Source organism: Amaranthus tricolor, chromosome 10, assembly GCF_026212465.1.
Source record: "Amaranthus tricolor cultivar Red isolate AtriRed21 chromosome 10, ASM2621246v1, whole genome shotgun sequence".
NCBI classification, from domain to species: Eukaryota; Viridiplantae; Streptophyta; class Magnoliopsida; order Caryophyllales; family Amaranthaceae; genus Amaranthus; species Amaranthus tricolor.
In genome coordinates, this window is record NC_080056.1 from 1,705,140 (window position 1) to 1,721,083 (window position 15,944).

Here is a 15,944-nt window from a genome sequence, read left to right on the forward strand (position 1 = left end):
AATAATCAGATTAATTCAATACACGCGCAAAGACTAACATTCGAATCTCAATTTATTTTTATACTAATTTTTTAAATTCACCCTTATTCGTAGCTTTCCATTTTCTCAAATAGAAGGCATATTGATTCCTCCACCGTCCATTAGACGATTCTTTGACTGCTTGAGTAATTCATTTCGCTCTCCACTACCTTCTTTCTCTAAAAGTTGATGCACTACAAAACCCATATTCCTCCATTCATTAAAATCCATAAGAACACCTCAAATTCACTTCAATTTTGGCCATTTTCTCCTTTTTCATCATCTGGGTTATTTCGGGTTTCCACTTTTAGTTCAATCTGTCTTAATTAATGCCAATATTCCCTAAAATATAGCCCTTTCTCCATTCATTGTATATACCTCATTTTTGTTCTTTCTTTACCCATGATTTCCGCTTTATATAATCTAATATCACAATTTCATTATGTGGGTTTTTCAATTCATGACCACAATTTGGTGGATTGACAGTAATTTCATTAATCTCTGGACAGCGAGAATCAAATCCTAAGTTACTACATGCTCTAACTAAGACAAGACCCTGAATATCAAAATCTTCTTATTTTTCCCTTCTGTTTCAATTGATTGAAATTAAACCCTAGATCAATCTCATTATACAGTTTATTTCAATTTATTTTAAGTTATTATTTGCCCATTAAATATTTTCTGTCTTAAAGTTGGTGGCAGTTCACTGTATCTAGCTAGCCCAGCATTTATACAGTTCTATTGTATTTGTTTGTTAATATCCTATGCTATATTCTTTACCTATTTAACTACCTTACACTTAAACTATGTCGGCTGACAAACTTTCTTTTAAAAAAAATATTTACTAAGATTGCTTAGATTTTGGTTCCACTAATAAAGGAGTTTTTTTTTATAATATTGTGTATCTTGTGTAATCTTTTGGTGTAAAGATTCTCAGATCTTGCACCATTAGGAATATTTTTTTATATTGGGGTAATACAAGAGAATTAATCCTTTCTGTAGGGGGTGAGAATCGAACTATTTGTTTATACCATTATATTATTTACTATTTGGTCCAAATCCAATGCTTTACTTCTTCATATCTTGTTTTTCATTCATTTTTGCTAAGATGAGACTTCTATCCCCTTTGTATTGGGTAGAAATTACCAAGTCTTTAATATGTAATACTTGGAAAAGGGGGCTTGTTTTTGGTGTTTTTGAAGGTACCCTTTTGAGTCCAATGATGAAAGTTCCTACCATTAATGAGTTTGTAAAGGTGGATGATGAGGAAATATCACTACTAGATTTGCCAGATTTGGCTTTAGATTTGATTCTAGGGCAACTTTCACCTGCTGAATTGTGTAGCATGGCAGGAGTATGTAGTGAATTAAGAGTTAAATGTAGGAGTAATCGTTTGTGGGAGAAACATATGAAGAGAAAATGGGGAAGAGTTATTGGTAATGTTGCTCTTGTAAAATGGCATGAGAATATGGCTCAAAATATGAGGAAACTTTCCTTAAATGGTAACATTAATGGAGGGATTTTTGGGTCTATGCTTAGTTTTTGGCCTTTGTCATTGTTGATTAGATCAAAGTTAAAACATAGAAGTGAGTTTAAGGTTTGTTTACCTCCTGATTCAATCATGAGTAGGTATCTTTCTCTCGAAAACGGCGAGTTTTGGTTCCCTGCTCAGGTGTATAATCGTGAGGTATACACCAATTTTTTTGTATATGTTCTTGTTTAGTGTATGAAGCATGTTTGTTTCTTTTGAAGTCCCTGTGATTTATCATGATTTATTGTGTTATCTGTTTCTGTTTGTGTAGAATGGGCATGATGGATTTGTGCTGTCTTGTTATGATGCTAAACTTTGCTACAACTCAAAATCAGACACATTCCAAGCTAGGTAAGGATCTCTTCTTTGTTGATGATAGAGTATTGTAGCTCAAACTTTTGGTTGAATTGGTTTGTTGATATGTTATCATAAGTTAGTGAAACTGTCACAGGTTTGAATATCATCCATCTCTCAATTCAAGTGGAACATTTAGCGCCACCTATGAAGTGGGCTTGTGATGCATCCATCCATCTGTACCTAAGGGCTCTCATATGATGCTGTGTTATAAAGTAACCATCAACTTAAGCTTTTGGTTGAGTTGAGTCCTTAATGATCAAGGACTTAATAGCTATGAGAAAATGAATATCAGTTCTCTATACTTAATGATCAAGGACTTAATAGCTATGAGAAAATGAATATCAGTTCTCTATATTTCTTCCCTTGCATCATGGCTTTGTTCTTTTCTCCCAAGAAAGCTTATATGCAACAACTATATTCCATTACCCGAATGCCATTAAGCCCTTCTCAGTTCTCACTAAGGGCAGGGTTGGGGTCAGATGTACGCAATCTTACGCTTGTTAGTGATTACAAAAATGTTATTTCCGAATGATGTTTGGTAACAAACACCATCTCCAGTTCACATAAATAAAATGTGCACATCATTTAGTGCCTAAATTTTATTGCCTTGATGAAGCGTATGTAAAGTTTTGAACTTGTTTTAGTTGTAAATAGTTATTTGAACTTATTTTTCATGAGATTTATTTGTGTTAGGAGAAAGAATAAAGCCTATATCTATCTTGTAGCATGATGCTTTTCAAGTTGATATTGGATGATACTTAGGATAACTTTTTGGGTATTTGGAGCTTTGTTTTTGAAATGGGTTGATTTATTGTGTTAAAGGTATAATGTGAACGGGCGGCAGACAGTTGAGGACAACATTTCCTGGAGTAGAATCCGAGCACCACCCGTTGATAACCCACCTTATGAACTTCATGTGTCTGATAGTCTGGATGATTTGAAGCCCGGAAATCATTTTGAGATTCAGTGGAGAAGAAACCGAGGGTATCCATATGGTGTGTTCTATTGTGCTTTGTGTATCTAGATATGTAATCAAAGAATCAACTCGATATAACTTCTGATTGCAAATTTCTTTTCCGTGTTTATTGATGCATTTCAGGTTGGTGGTATGGAGTCGTTGGTCACATAGAATCATGCACCCGAAATGAAAATCACTGCATCTGTCACGATAATGGTGAGGAATTCATCGATCATCTTGTCACATGACGAATCTTTCTTCAATTTAATATTGCAAATTTCTGATATACAAATGTTAGATTTTTGATTCTTTCGTCATTTACAGTTCGAGATGAATATCGCCTTATCTTGTTATCTTAGAGTAGAATTTACCCTCTGAAATACCCTTGATGATCTTGGTTAGGATACATTGTCTTTGTTCTTATAGTTATATTTAAAGGTAACTTTTGATTCAGACTTGCACAAGCTACGGAGCTATTAAGCCAGCGACAAATACGCTGGTGGTATTCCGTGGCTATACATGATCACTACTGAAATCGTAAGGTGTTATCCCCACTTTACGGAGCAAAACTCGCCGACAAGTGCTCGGATTATTGCCCTTGTATTGGAACTTATTCTAGTTCAGGTCTTATGTGTTGATGGGTCTTTGAGATTTATTGTTGTGCTTAAATTTCATGGGATTTAGTAGTATACAATAGTTCACAAATAAGGACCATCAGCTGGAGCTAATAGTATTGACTGATTTGCTAGTTGTTACGTTAGCTGTTAAACTACTTGCTAGAATGATTTGGCAAAATAACTTGTTTGTCATTGATCGAGTGAATGATATATAATAAATTAGAGGTTGCGGTGTTTGAAGTAAAACGACATCACATCAAGCAATTAGGTAGACCAGCCAATTTTTAGATGATCATAATTTGAAGGTTTAGGTGGTGGTTAGATGGTATTTTTGAGGTGATAGAAAACTATCAAATGGTCTCCTGAAAATGGATTGCTGTTTAGTTGGATAGGACAACCCATTTAAATGCTTTATAGTTTGGTAACTAAGGTAGAGATAGAAACTCTTGATATCTAGAAAGTAGAAAAGGGTCCAATTTTCTTCATCTACTTTCGCTCTCCCTTGAGGGGTACGGGTATGGTTTGTTCGCTACCTCTCCCCTCCCGGACCCAGACTTTATGTGGGGCACTGGGCTGATGACCATGACCTTGACCATGGTCCGATTAGTTCACAAATCATCATTATCTTTGGCGTATAATGACCTTTCTTCCTTGTTACTCCTTTGTGGACAGAGATTGCTATATTTGACCTATTCATGTGAGAGCTTTCAGGGTCAAATGTTGCAATTTTAATGGGACATAGAAATGGTTTTCCTAGTTTTATTGATGTATTAGTAAACTACGTACACACTACCTTGACTACTGTCTGCCACACGAACCTAGACTAGACAATAATCACCATGTCGATTTGATTTATCAAGTTAGAATCGGTTAGCTCGTTTCTTAACTAAATTCTCTAATTGTGACAGACATGATAGTACTAGAGTTCAACCAGTACGCCCCTGGCTCGAGATGGAGGAAAATGACCGTGAGCAGGAAGAGTCATCGAGAAGAAGGAAACGAGGGTGATGGGTTCTATGGAGGCATCCGAAAAATCTACAATGAAGAAGAGATCGCTACTTGGAAAAGCTTATGGCCAACTAAAGTCTTAAACTAGTAATGCATCTTTTTACCCTTTCGAGCAATCGAGCCTCGCCTAGCTACCTTAAGAACCGTAAATACCGAAAACTTTAGATACCAACAATGTTTAGCTTGAGATTGGAGAATGCAAAAAGTTGGCCTTTGTTTCTCTATTTGCAATGTGCAAAGGCATTTGGACTTGTACAGATGAAGTTGCATTGCCTATTTAGCATACCTCTGGTAATACAAATGTTCTGAATGTAGATTTAAGGCAGTTCGCCAATTTATAATTGTCCAAGATCGATGGTAATTGCATTTAATTGGATTTCGAATTTCAAAACAGAAATTCGGGATTCTAATGCAAGAACACGAAATTAAATGTACAAACAATCAACACAATGCTTTAAGCAAGATCACCAGATGTGGGCTCCGTGCTCTCTAGACCTAAATTGTATTATTAATCGATTAAGAAATAATGAAGTTCTCTAGAACTCAAACTAGCCACCACTAAGTCGGCTCATTTTATTCAATCTAAATCAACTCTACACAATTTAGTCATACATATCACTTTTATTCACACATCTACTATGTGAGATCGTTGCTTGGTGAGATAGCTTCAAACAAAGAGTCTATATTCTTATAATATATACGAGATGGGCTATTTAATTCATGTATGAGGTGTGTTTCTCGGTGAATCCGTCTCATAATTTGTGATCTCATTTCATTTCGGTGCAATTTAGACAGTATACCTCGAAAGTGAATTAAAGTTATGATTGAGTAATCTAAGTTTTTGAACCAACAATTTGATAGTAGAAGGCATACATAGTACCTAGTATTCATTCATTGGAACAAAAGAATCTAATAGACGCCATTGTCTTATTCTCAGGCAAGTATCATTAATAGTACAGAACATAATATACAGCAAGTTCTGGAAACTGCTAAGATTCGTTGGTAGTTGTCAACTGTCAAGTCATTTTCATTTGTCCAAAAACTCCACAAATTTTGACGTTGAAGTTACATTTCCATCCTGGATCCTTGTGTGTATTTGTCAAATACAATAGCTGATTTGGTCAATTATGCAACACGCCTACACGTTTAATCAATCTGCAATTGGTACGTTTCTAAAGTTGAAATCGCGTTCTTCTTTATGGGTATGAGTTGTCGCCTTACCTTCCTCCCCAGATCTTGATCATAATATTCTATGGGCGAGGTACACTGAGTATGATGATGACGATGGTTATCACAATTAGCTTCATAAATAAAGTGGTTTCAGGCAAGTACAAGATGTCCGACTATACATGATTATATAAATTAAGGGACCCTCAAATATTAATTAGAAGTACTTGCAACTCGGAGCTTGGCTTCCAATTGATGTAGACGCTTCACCCCTCCATATTTTTAGAATTTGAACAATTAGAAGAAAACCCACTAAGATTTTGTTGAGAATTCATTACTTAGGGAGAGAAAATGTCTATACGACAAGCAAACCGTACAGAAAGATGGAGATTATATAGCTGCTGATTTAGGGTTTTTCAAATTTAATTACTTTTTAATGAGTTAACCGGTTCTTTAGGCCATTAAACAAGGGAGCTCTACTAAAAAAACAAGAAAAATGAGAGATTTTTAAAAAAAATAAAACTAAAGATTGATTTAAAAAAAAAAACACCCAAAGTATGATTTTTTAAAACAAATTTTAAAATTAAAATTTTATATCAAGCTTAACTCGAAAAAAACCAAAACTCTAATCAAGTAGAATAGCACAATTGAAAGTTTAATCCTCGTTAAAGCCTCTTTGCGCTAGGGAGTGTTACACATTCCCTTCTTCAGAGTTTTGAGTCAATGTTACAAACTCAATGATAATATACCAATTATTGATAACTAATTTGACAATTCAATGCATAAATATTTAGCTATTCTTGTAAAAGACTGTCTTTTAAAAAGAAAACCTTAAAATAAAAAGTCTATGTTCTTATTTCTCTATAATTTGTATTAAATAGACTATTTAGTCCATATATCTAATGCGTCTCACGGACAGACGTCTCTCACAACAATTTGTGAAACATATTTACATATATATAATGAGTAAATAACACTCTACTAATTAGTAGACAATTTCAGTAATACTAGTATAGAAATTCGTGCAATGAATAAATTTATAAGCATGAAATGTATAAAAAAATATAAGTTCAATGAATAATGCAGGTATATACTATAGTGATTAAATTTATCGAAAACATGTTTTTTAAAGCCAAAAAAAATATTGATTTTATAAATTTTTTTTTGAATAAATCACTTTTTCATTTAATTAAACGCATTAAATTTAGGTTAGACAAATAAAATTGCTATAATAAATTATATATATGGTTTATCTAATTTAGTTTTCAATTTAAAAAAATTAAATTCTAAATTAGGTAAATATTGTCATGTAATCAACTATAATCCACTAAAATAATTCTATTTGTCAAGGCTTACTGAAGATGACATATGTCATTTTTCAATATTTGTATTGGCATTTATGATTGCTATAATAATCCCTTAAAATAATTTCATTTGTCAAGGCATTATAAAGATGAAATATATTATTTTTCAACATTTTTATTAGTATGTATGATATAATATGATGCTTTTAATAAAACAATTTATTTATAATTTGTTTTTAGTCGGTTAATTTCTTAGTCTTCAAATTCTAAATCAAATCAATTTTAAATACAATCCGTCTAATTTTTAATTTATTTCTTACGATTAATAAAAATAAAACAGAATCATTAGAGTCATACACCTATAAATATTTGTCACCCACATGTAATTTACTAGATTAGTAAATAATAATTATTTTTATTCCTAGCAAATCTCATTCAAGGTCGAGCCATTTTTTATCTCCATTGATCCAGAGTTGACCCGGACTAGTGGGCTTTTTGACCACCCTCTGGCCTCTAGTGTGTCATTTCTCCACCACTTCTAGATGGCCAACACTCGATAAATCAATATAATCAATAGTCTATTCACTATTGTGATTTGAGATCAGTAATTTCCGACGAGTGGGTAAAAGTTCTGCTTCTAATATTCTACGTGACTTTGTATTGTGACGAAAAATCCCAGGAAAAGCGAAGTTTCTGGGTAAAAAGCAACAATCTTTGGTTTTAGAAATTAACACATCCCAGATTAATCAGTGAGGAAGGTAGAGAAGAAAACCTCAGAAGGAGATCAATCAATCGCCCGAAGTGCAAGATGAACGGCGGACCATCTGGATTCAGTGAGTATTATTTTTATCGTGTGAATTCTTCTACGCAAAATTTGATGTATACCCATGTCATAGATTGTCCAAAATCAATAACCCATCTTCTAAAATTTGTTGATTTTGCTTATAAATGATGACGATTTGATGAAGAATTGTGATTGATTGTCTTAATTGCAGATAATGCTCCTGTAACTAGAGCTGTTATCATTTTCTCTGCCCTCTTTACCGTTTTTTTTGGACTTCAAGGACGTTCTAATAAGATTGGATTATCATATCTGGTAAATCAAACTTTACCCAATTTGATGAATTTTGTGTTCTGAATTTTTCTGGTGTTTTTTTAATTGAAAAAATTGGAATATAGAAGGAGAATATGTGTGGACAAGTAGTGAGATTGATTTATTGGTTCATTTAGCCGAATTCAATCTTTTGGGATTAAATTGTTGGCATTGTTGGTTAATTAAGTTTGTTATATTCATATTGGTGATGTTTTTGTGGCCTATTTTGGTGAATTTTGTCTGATTTGAGTATTTGATACCTTGATGCCGCCTTTGTAATAATTCAAGATTTGATGATCTTTTTTCTCTCTTCAGATTTTGTGTTATATTTGATTTTGCTCTTGTATTTCTGAATTTTGATGGGCATATTTTGAAAAATGAAAAATTGAAAGCTTATTAATTTGTTGAATATGGTATGGTACTACGGTTTTCTCGGTAATATTAATTCTAACATGGATTCTTTGCTCTATGAAGTGATCATGGTCATCTCAATTAGTGTTGAAACATAATTATAATTTTAGGTTTAGGCACTTTCAATAGGTCTTGTAATGGTATCTTTTGTATTATATAGTTAAGCTTATTATAAGATCCAATAGTTGATAAGTTGCACTCAGAGGATTCTCTTGAATCTTGTTAGCAATTAAGTTTTTTTCCCTTGACTATTGAGGGTCTTTCCAGACCCTTCTAATGTGTCTTTTTGGTAGTTGAATGCTCAAGCCACACTAGGAGAATGGTGAGATATTATTTGGAATTTTGAAAAAATCTGTGCTTTCGATTAAACGGTGAACAAAATTAGAGAAATTCTATGTTATGAATTGAGCATTTTAGTCCGTCAGGATACATTACGATAGTTTCTTGTGGTAGAAAAATATTTAGGATCCGTTTAGATGAGTGTAAACTTAGTTTGATAGATGATTAAAGGAATTTAATTGTTAGAGAAATGAAGGAATTGGTTAGAAAGTAATGAAAATAGATAAATGGAAATTAGTTCCCTCATTTTGGGTATAAATTTACCCTAGGGGAGGGTAGGGAAAATCTTTTCCTCCAAGTGATGGAAATCATCCTTTTTTTATTCATCTTTTTTAGTTTACTTTCATTATACCTCTTTTACTATTATTTCAATTATTTCATTTGCATCTCTAATTACCTTTGTTCCATTAGTTTAACTTTTTTTACCCTTAGATATTTACTCTCAATCTAAGCACACCCTTATAATAGCAAGTTGTTTCCGTTTTCGTTACTCGTAAGACCTATTAAATGGAGCTTGGTTGTAGTTCATAATAAATCCCCAATCCTATATATGGGGTTGGCTATATAAAACAAAACAAATTAATGTGAGAAATCGTTGTTAACAAAGATTTTATTTATTCAACAACATCATATACATACTACAACATGAGAGATCATTGATAACAAAGATTTTACTTTATTAGTCACCTCAAATACTTATCTAAATCAGATACAATAATTATCCACTTATATTCTCTTCCTCCATTCATTCATTTCTATTGTCATATGATTCGAAAAATCTCAGTTATTCATGCCATTCTTCATTTATGTTGCTATCCACGTCATCTTCGGCCTATCTAGTTTTTCAGAGTTTCAACCTTTCTCTTTTCTAACATCAGATATAATCATACGCTCTTCTGTCCCATTTTGAGTGCAACATTAGGACAAGAGACACATTTTAGAACGATGAAAACATAACCAACTTAGAGAAAAAGCATGCCAAAAAGGTATGTAGCAATCATCTTCGGACAAACTAAAAAGGAAATTTTTTGAAGTTATTTTTTGGCAAAACATTATGCGTTAGGTATGACAACAGATTGTCAGAAGCTTTGTATTGGATTGGGAATTTTTTGTATTGTTGTGAGTAAATTTGTTGATAGTTTTTCTAGCCCTTGTGGCTGGTGGAGTCTAAAATGCTAGGGCCTAGGGGTATTTCGCATACTCTTCCTTGAGGATTTGGATAGTAAATTGATTTCACAGGCTGGTTGAAGATCTTGCCTTATTGTTATGCATGGGCTATTTGTTAAACCCTTTTTAAAATTAGCGATGAAAGCTCCATGTTTGCTTCTATGTTGCGATATAGGCATGTATAACCTTGGTGGAGCACTATGCCTCAGTCTAGTAACTTTAACTATTAAACTGAGCTCCTTATAGCTATCTATGTCAGAGAATGTGAGGTGCTTGTTTTTTTCACTTTGGACCCTTAGTTTGATTATCTTCTGAACGTAGTAAATTTGTGGTCTGTGACCATTTGGATCCAATCTGAAAGTTTTGAGCTCATGTTTTTCTTCTTTTACAACTTAAGCAATTGGCAATTACATGTTTTTATAGTTTTTTTCTGGAATCTGATCCTTAAAGTGGAAAGATTTTGATAGTTTTTTATTAATTGTAAAGGAAAGTGTGCATCTTTTTTATATTCTATGTCATATCTAATATGATTTTCATTTCTAATAAGTATAATTCATGGTCTGATTTCTGATGGGTGGCATATGGCATATCTCTCTATGAATTTGGATTACTAATATAGTATATACTCAATTAGAAATATGTGATGACACATCTTTTCTCTCATTTCTCTTTTCTTTTTAAGATCATACAGTACCTAAGACAAGAAACCTTCGAGCTGATTTCTCTTAAAAATAAATGGCCAGAGCATGTGTCTATTATATATAATAATTGTACTTAATTTTTTAATTCCTTGTGCAGGATATTTTCCAAAAACCTCAACTTTGGAAGGTCATTGTCTCAACCTTTGCATTTACGTCTACGCCTGAGATGATGTTTGGATTATATTTGCTGTATTACTTCCGAGTGTTTGAAAGACAGATTGGATCCAATAAGTATTCTGTGAGTATTAAATAATCATAAATTTCTCCATGAAATTTTTAGTTCTATATTACATCACCTTATATCAAATGTGCTTTTTATGGGCATATTTCCTATAATGGTCTATACCATTTGACTAACCATAATTATTAGTTTAGAATATTGTATCCACTTGATGCTTTAATATTATGTCATTTTTCATTAAACCTAATGTTGGCTTGCTTGAACTTTTTGTCATTGCTTCTCTTGGCTAATTGTTTTTAAAAAATAGATAAATTTGCAGTTGATGTATGCAACTCTTCTTTTTCTTTAGGAAACATATGTAGAACAAATCCTAATTTGGATGGTCTCCTCGTAATAATCCAAGTCCAAACTATAGATTGTTCCAAATATTTTTGTTGAATTTAATAGATGGATAAGAAAAGAAAAGAAAAGGCCATATATGTGAAGTCGTGAACTACATTAACGTCTATTTTGTTGGCAATTTACATATTATATTCATTACAATTAAGATAGGTTTTATCTTTTTGATAACGTGTTGTAATTTAAATTGTATACACACACACACGCACATATATATATATATATATATATACATGAGCAGGGTCAATTAAAAACAACTAAGTTGGTACACACAGGCCAAAACGGTACATATCTTTTAAAAAGGGGTACATATATTAAGTAAGGGGGTACGCATGTTTTTTAAGTCAAAAATACCACTTAAAGTATGCATCCCCATAATTCAAACATGTACCCCCTATTTGAATGTTGCAAATATTTATCAAAATGCCAATGAAATATGTACCCCTAGAAGTGGAATATGTTTTAGTTTGTACCAACTTTCCACTGAGCTATTGATTTAGGAATATGTAGCCGACCCTAATCTATTGTACGTAAGGGCACTAGGTGCCGTATGGGTAGCCTGCTTCACTCTCTTCTGTAGAGGGGGGAAGGAAGGAGTGATCCCAATTTAATGAGCATTCTTTGCTAAACTTGTCCAGCTTTTTTACTTAACTGTTGTCTTAACTCTTTGCAGGTGTTTATTCTATTCTCACTGGCAGTTTCGTTCTTGCTAGGCAGTTTTACGTTAGCCCTTCTTAGAGGTGTGTAGTGTTAATAATCAAGACTAGCTTTTGATTTATGATTAATTTTCCGCTATTACTATCAGTAAAATTTCAAGAACTTTCGTAACATAAAGATAGTTACACTGAAATCTTTTCTGCTTAACTGGCTAATAAACTGATTTTGTCGCTTAGAAATTGAACATGGAGATGATTTGTAAGTCATATGAAAGGTTGTGTTTAAAATTTTATTTTCCGTGTCTGTTATAAGCTACATAGTGGTCGTGTTAATATTTTAAATTTATAGGTGAACATGGTAGAAAATTGAAATGAATGAAGAATGAGAATTCCTATGGATGACCACTAGAACTTTAGTTCGTGTTACCAACCCTAATCTTTTGGGGTTAAGGGTTTGTCATTGTTTTAGTTGTCGTAGTCTTGTGTACTATTTTATGTTGTAAGTACTACAAGACACAAGGCAATACTGATGTGGAGTTTACATCCTTAGTTACAGGAAAGAATAGGTGTATATCTGTTTATAGTGTTTGGCCTTTATGGAATCTTATAGAACCTGGTGAAAGCTTGAGGACTCAGGCCAACCAGTGACTATTCTGACCACGTGTGGCATCTTATAGAGGTCCGTATTAGTAAAAATGATTTCGGAAGCAATTCATCGTAGAAAATCATTCTTTAAAGACTGTGCCTTACTTTTCAGATACACTTTCAAAATGATAAAAATTCGCCTTAGAAACCGTCTTTGAATATTAATAGCAAGTTTCGGAGATTTTGGAGGAAATTACTTTTGACTTTTATGTTTATTGAACAAATCTAAACACTTCACTGTTTCACTCAATTATGTTGAACATTTTGGGCTTTCTTTTTTGATGGACTAATTCAAGCTGTCACTTATCATATGTATTGAATCCCTATGCCTTTAAATTAGAATAATGCAACCCACTCCTTAAAGTTGCTTAAAAATTAAATTGCGCAATTATTTATTATTTATGCATACTTTCTGATTTTGTGTGTGATCCCTTGGTAAAGTTGGTATATTTTCATCCTTTTTGAAAAGCTTAAATGCTTTTTTTTGATTTTTGATGTTAATTATTTATGTATTACTGCAGATCCCAAAGCCCTTATCACGTCTGGACCATATGGACTGATCTTTGCTTCGTTTGTACCTTTCTTTTTTGATATTCCCGTGTCAACTCGATTCCGAGTGTTTGGTTCCCGCTTCTCTGATAAGTCGTTCATTTACCTGGCTGGTCTTCAGGTAACTTGAATTACTAGCGGCTATCTTTCTCTCATGTGTAATTTGTTCGCTCCTTGCGGTTTTTCCAGCTTCACCTCTTAGTTTATATAATTCTCAACACCTTTCTTTTTTCCAATCTTGTCCTTACGCGGTTTTTACTTTGCAGCTGCTTTTATCCTCTTGGAAAAGATCTATTCTGCCGGGGATTTGCGGTATCATAGCTGGTTCTTTATACCGTATGAACATCTTTTACATCCGCAGAGCAAAGGTTCTATTCATAAACTCAGTTTCTCCCTCTTGTTTCTGTAGAATCCTCTTTGTATTACAAGGGTAAGGTTGAATACAACCAAACCCCCAACCCCGAATAGGCAAGAGCTACTTAGTGGCGTTGGGGTGATGGAATATTATTAATGTTTCGGTGGAAAAGAGTCATATGTATTTGTTCGCTATACTTTGCGTATGCTGATGGCTGATATTTTAAGATGTCCACAAAGAATACTCCCTGTCTTGTAAGATTTGTTTGCTTTGGCGTTTGAACGAGTTTTCAAAGCACCATAATCTAATCCACACTCTGCTTTGAAAGAGCAGATAAGATTTGAGACTTTTCAGTAAATCAGTCTACAGGATATAAATGTTCAAATCGTGTTATTTTAGTGTTTGATTTTATCGTAAGAAGATACGAATGAATTTGATTTATATAATTTTTTTGAAGCGGCGGTTTTCTGGCTTCAATTTTTGCTTGCCTAGCCACTGCAAAGTTGCCACTGACTACCGACCTCTGATGCCCGGTCATTCGCTTGAAATTACATACACGATGGAAAAGTTTCTATACATACTCTCCTCTTTGTTTCCTTTTAGTATCTCTCACTTAAAAGTCCTTATTGACATTTATTTTCTGCAATTAATGCACTTGTTGAGTTTCTTATGCCCCTTTGCGTTGCCTTTTATAACTAATTCCTCAGGCAACAATTATTTATATGGGCGAATCCAATATACTAGTATAGGGTGGTCCAAATACTCATATTTGCACGTGTACTGAACTAAAAATTGGTTGTCATTTTTCTGTGTCATATGTACACAATTTAATCAAAATTGGGTTTTCGATCAAATGACCCGAGCCATAGCTTAGGCAAGCCCGGGCCTAGATTAAACCCTGGTTTTGGCAATCGTTTTGTTTCTTTTCATTTCTATTTTTAACTTGTTATTCTGAGATGAAGGGGTGGTATTTGGTGGATATCCATTCGGTCGAAAGGATTTTATGATGTAGATTAAATTTTTAGGTCATAACTCATAGAATCGGTATCTGTGCAAGGGAATATATTTCCTAACGCACCACCTTGATTTTCATGTTTGCAGTTGCCTGATTTCATTGCTTCACTGTTTTCACGGCTATCTTGGCTGTCTACGAGTAGCCCATCATCGGCAAATGGAATTAGGAGTGTATCAAGTTCTGCTCCTTCGTATGCAGGACGACAAGTCGAGGCAAGTATATCTGAATCTTGACTTTGTCTTCTCAATTTTGTCTTTTCTTCCCCACCCCTCCCCCCCCTCCCCCTCCCCAAACGTAACGGTCCGTTTGGTTATTATTATTAAATGATGGTAAACCGAGAATGTTAGAAATTTAATGTTATTTTATATAGAAAAACTACTACAAGGTTTGTGATTATGCATTGGAAAAATTTTTGTCCCCTTTTGATTTCCTACTATGAAATGCATAGTTTTTGATGTTTAAAGTGTGATGGTGATTATTGCTTTTCAAAACCCTAGAGTATGTTGCTTTTCAACTCAATTACATTCGCATACTTTCCTTTCAATCCAATCTATGTTTGGGTTGATCGATAAAATTGGTCAATTGTTTATGGAGTCGACATTTATCGCAAGTTACATCCGTGTTTGTGATCAACATATGAAGTTTTCGGCCTGTAATTGTTACTTCTTACTTTAAGTAAAAATATTTCTCTTAAATTGACATTTTTTACTATTTTTGTTTAAATCAGAGAAACTTCTCGGCTCCTCTTGTTGGACCTATCGAACCATCAGAAGAATCCATTGCAATGTTAGTATCGATGGGATTCAACCAAGACTCCGCCAGACAAGCACTTGTACAAGCTAGAAATGATGTAAATGTAGCCACAAATATCCTCCTTGAAGCGCAGGCCCATTAAATTAGTGGATTGGCTCGTTTTGGATTCTTGTAGTGCAGTTCATTCATTTCTTTACCTCTAAATACGGTAATGAACTAAAATAGTCGAGTTGTGAAGAAATTAGGAAAGACGAGAAAACAAAGGTTGCTTGCATCTGTGCGTAATGGGTTCCGTTGTAACAAGCCTAGAATTCTTCGGCCTATAATTTTTACCTCCTATTTTTTCCTTGAATGCGGAAAACTCGGTTAGAGCGGTGCATATAAGCCGACAATTTTTACTTGTACCGCTTTAGGTGGTACTTTTTATGTAAATCTTTTCGTACTAGAAACGCAGGAAAGTAATCACTATATTTCATGCCTTTTTATCTCGTTCTCTTGTATCTGAAATAAAGTTGTCATGAGGTTTGGTAACTCGTACGATTATCCTAGTTAGAGTCAAAGTGATAACATAACTGCTTTCATATAACAATTGATCAGATTGATAGAAATATAATTTTTGTTAGCGACATTCTCATGTTAATTTATTTTGGTTTATATAGCCGACTTATATTACTAAAATCAGGTTTTTGACATTGTTGTGCAAACTACAAATACCCTAAT

At 33.5% G+C, this 15,944-nt stretch overlaps 2 protein-coding genes across 2 annotated transcripts; both read left to right on the plus strand.

Annotated features, from left to right (window-relative positions):
* The first annotated feature begins 81 nt into the window (after window positions 1-81).
* LOC130825836 (F-box protein At2g26850-like) lies at window positions 82-5,047 on the plus strand. Its single transcript, XM_057691278.1, has 5 exons — window positions 82-1,705; window positions 1,821-1,900; window positions 2,729-2,901; window positions 3,006-3,080; window positions 4,390-5,047. The coding sequence occupies exons 1-5, from the start codon at window positions 1,082-1,084 to the stop codon at window positions 4,575-4,577; spliced, it is 1,140 nt and encodes a 379-aa protein (XP_057547261.1). The 5' UTR covers window positions 82-1,081; the 3' UTR covers window positions 4,578-5,047.
* A 2,332-nt stretch (window positions 5,048-7,379) lies between these two features.
* On the plus strand, window positions 7,380-15,852 carry LOC130825024 (rhomboid-like protein 20). Its single transcript, XM_057690051.1, has 8 exons — window positions 7,380-7,793; window positions 7,956-8,056; window positions 10,769-10,909; window positions 11,925-11,991; window positions 13,074-13,222; window positions 13,368-13,469; window positions 14,558-14,683; window positions 15,199-15,852. The coding sequence occupies exons 1-8, from the start codon at window positions 7,769-7,771 to the stop codon at window positions 15,364-15,366; spliced, it is 879 nt and encodes a 292-aa protein (XP_057546034.1). The 5' UTR covers window positions 7,380-7,768; the 3' UTR covers window positions 15,367-15,852.
* The last annotated feature ends 92 nt before the right edge of the window (window positions 15,853-15,944 follow it).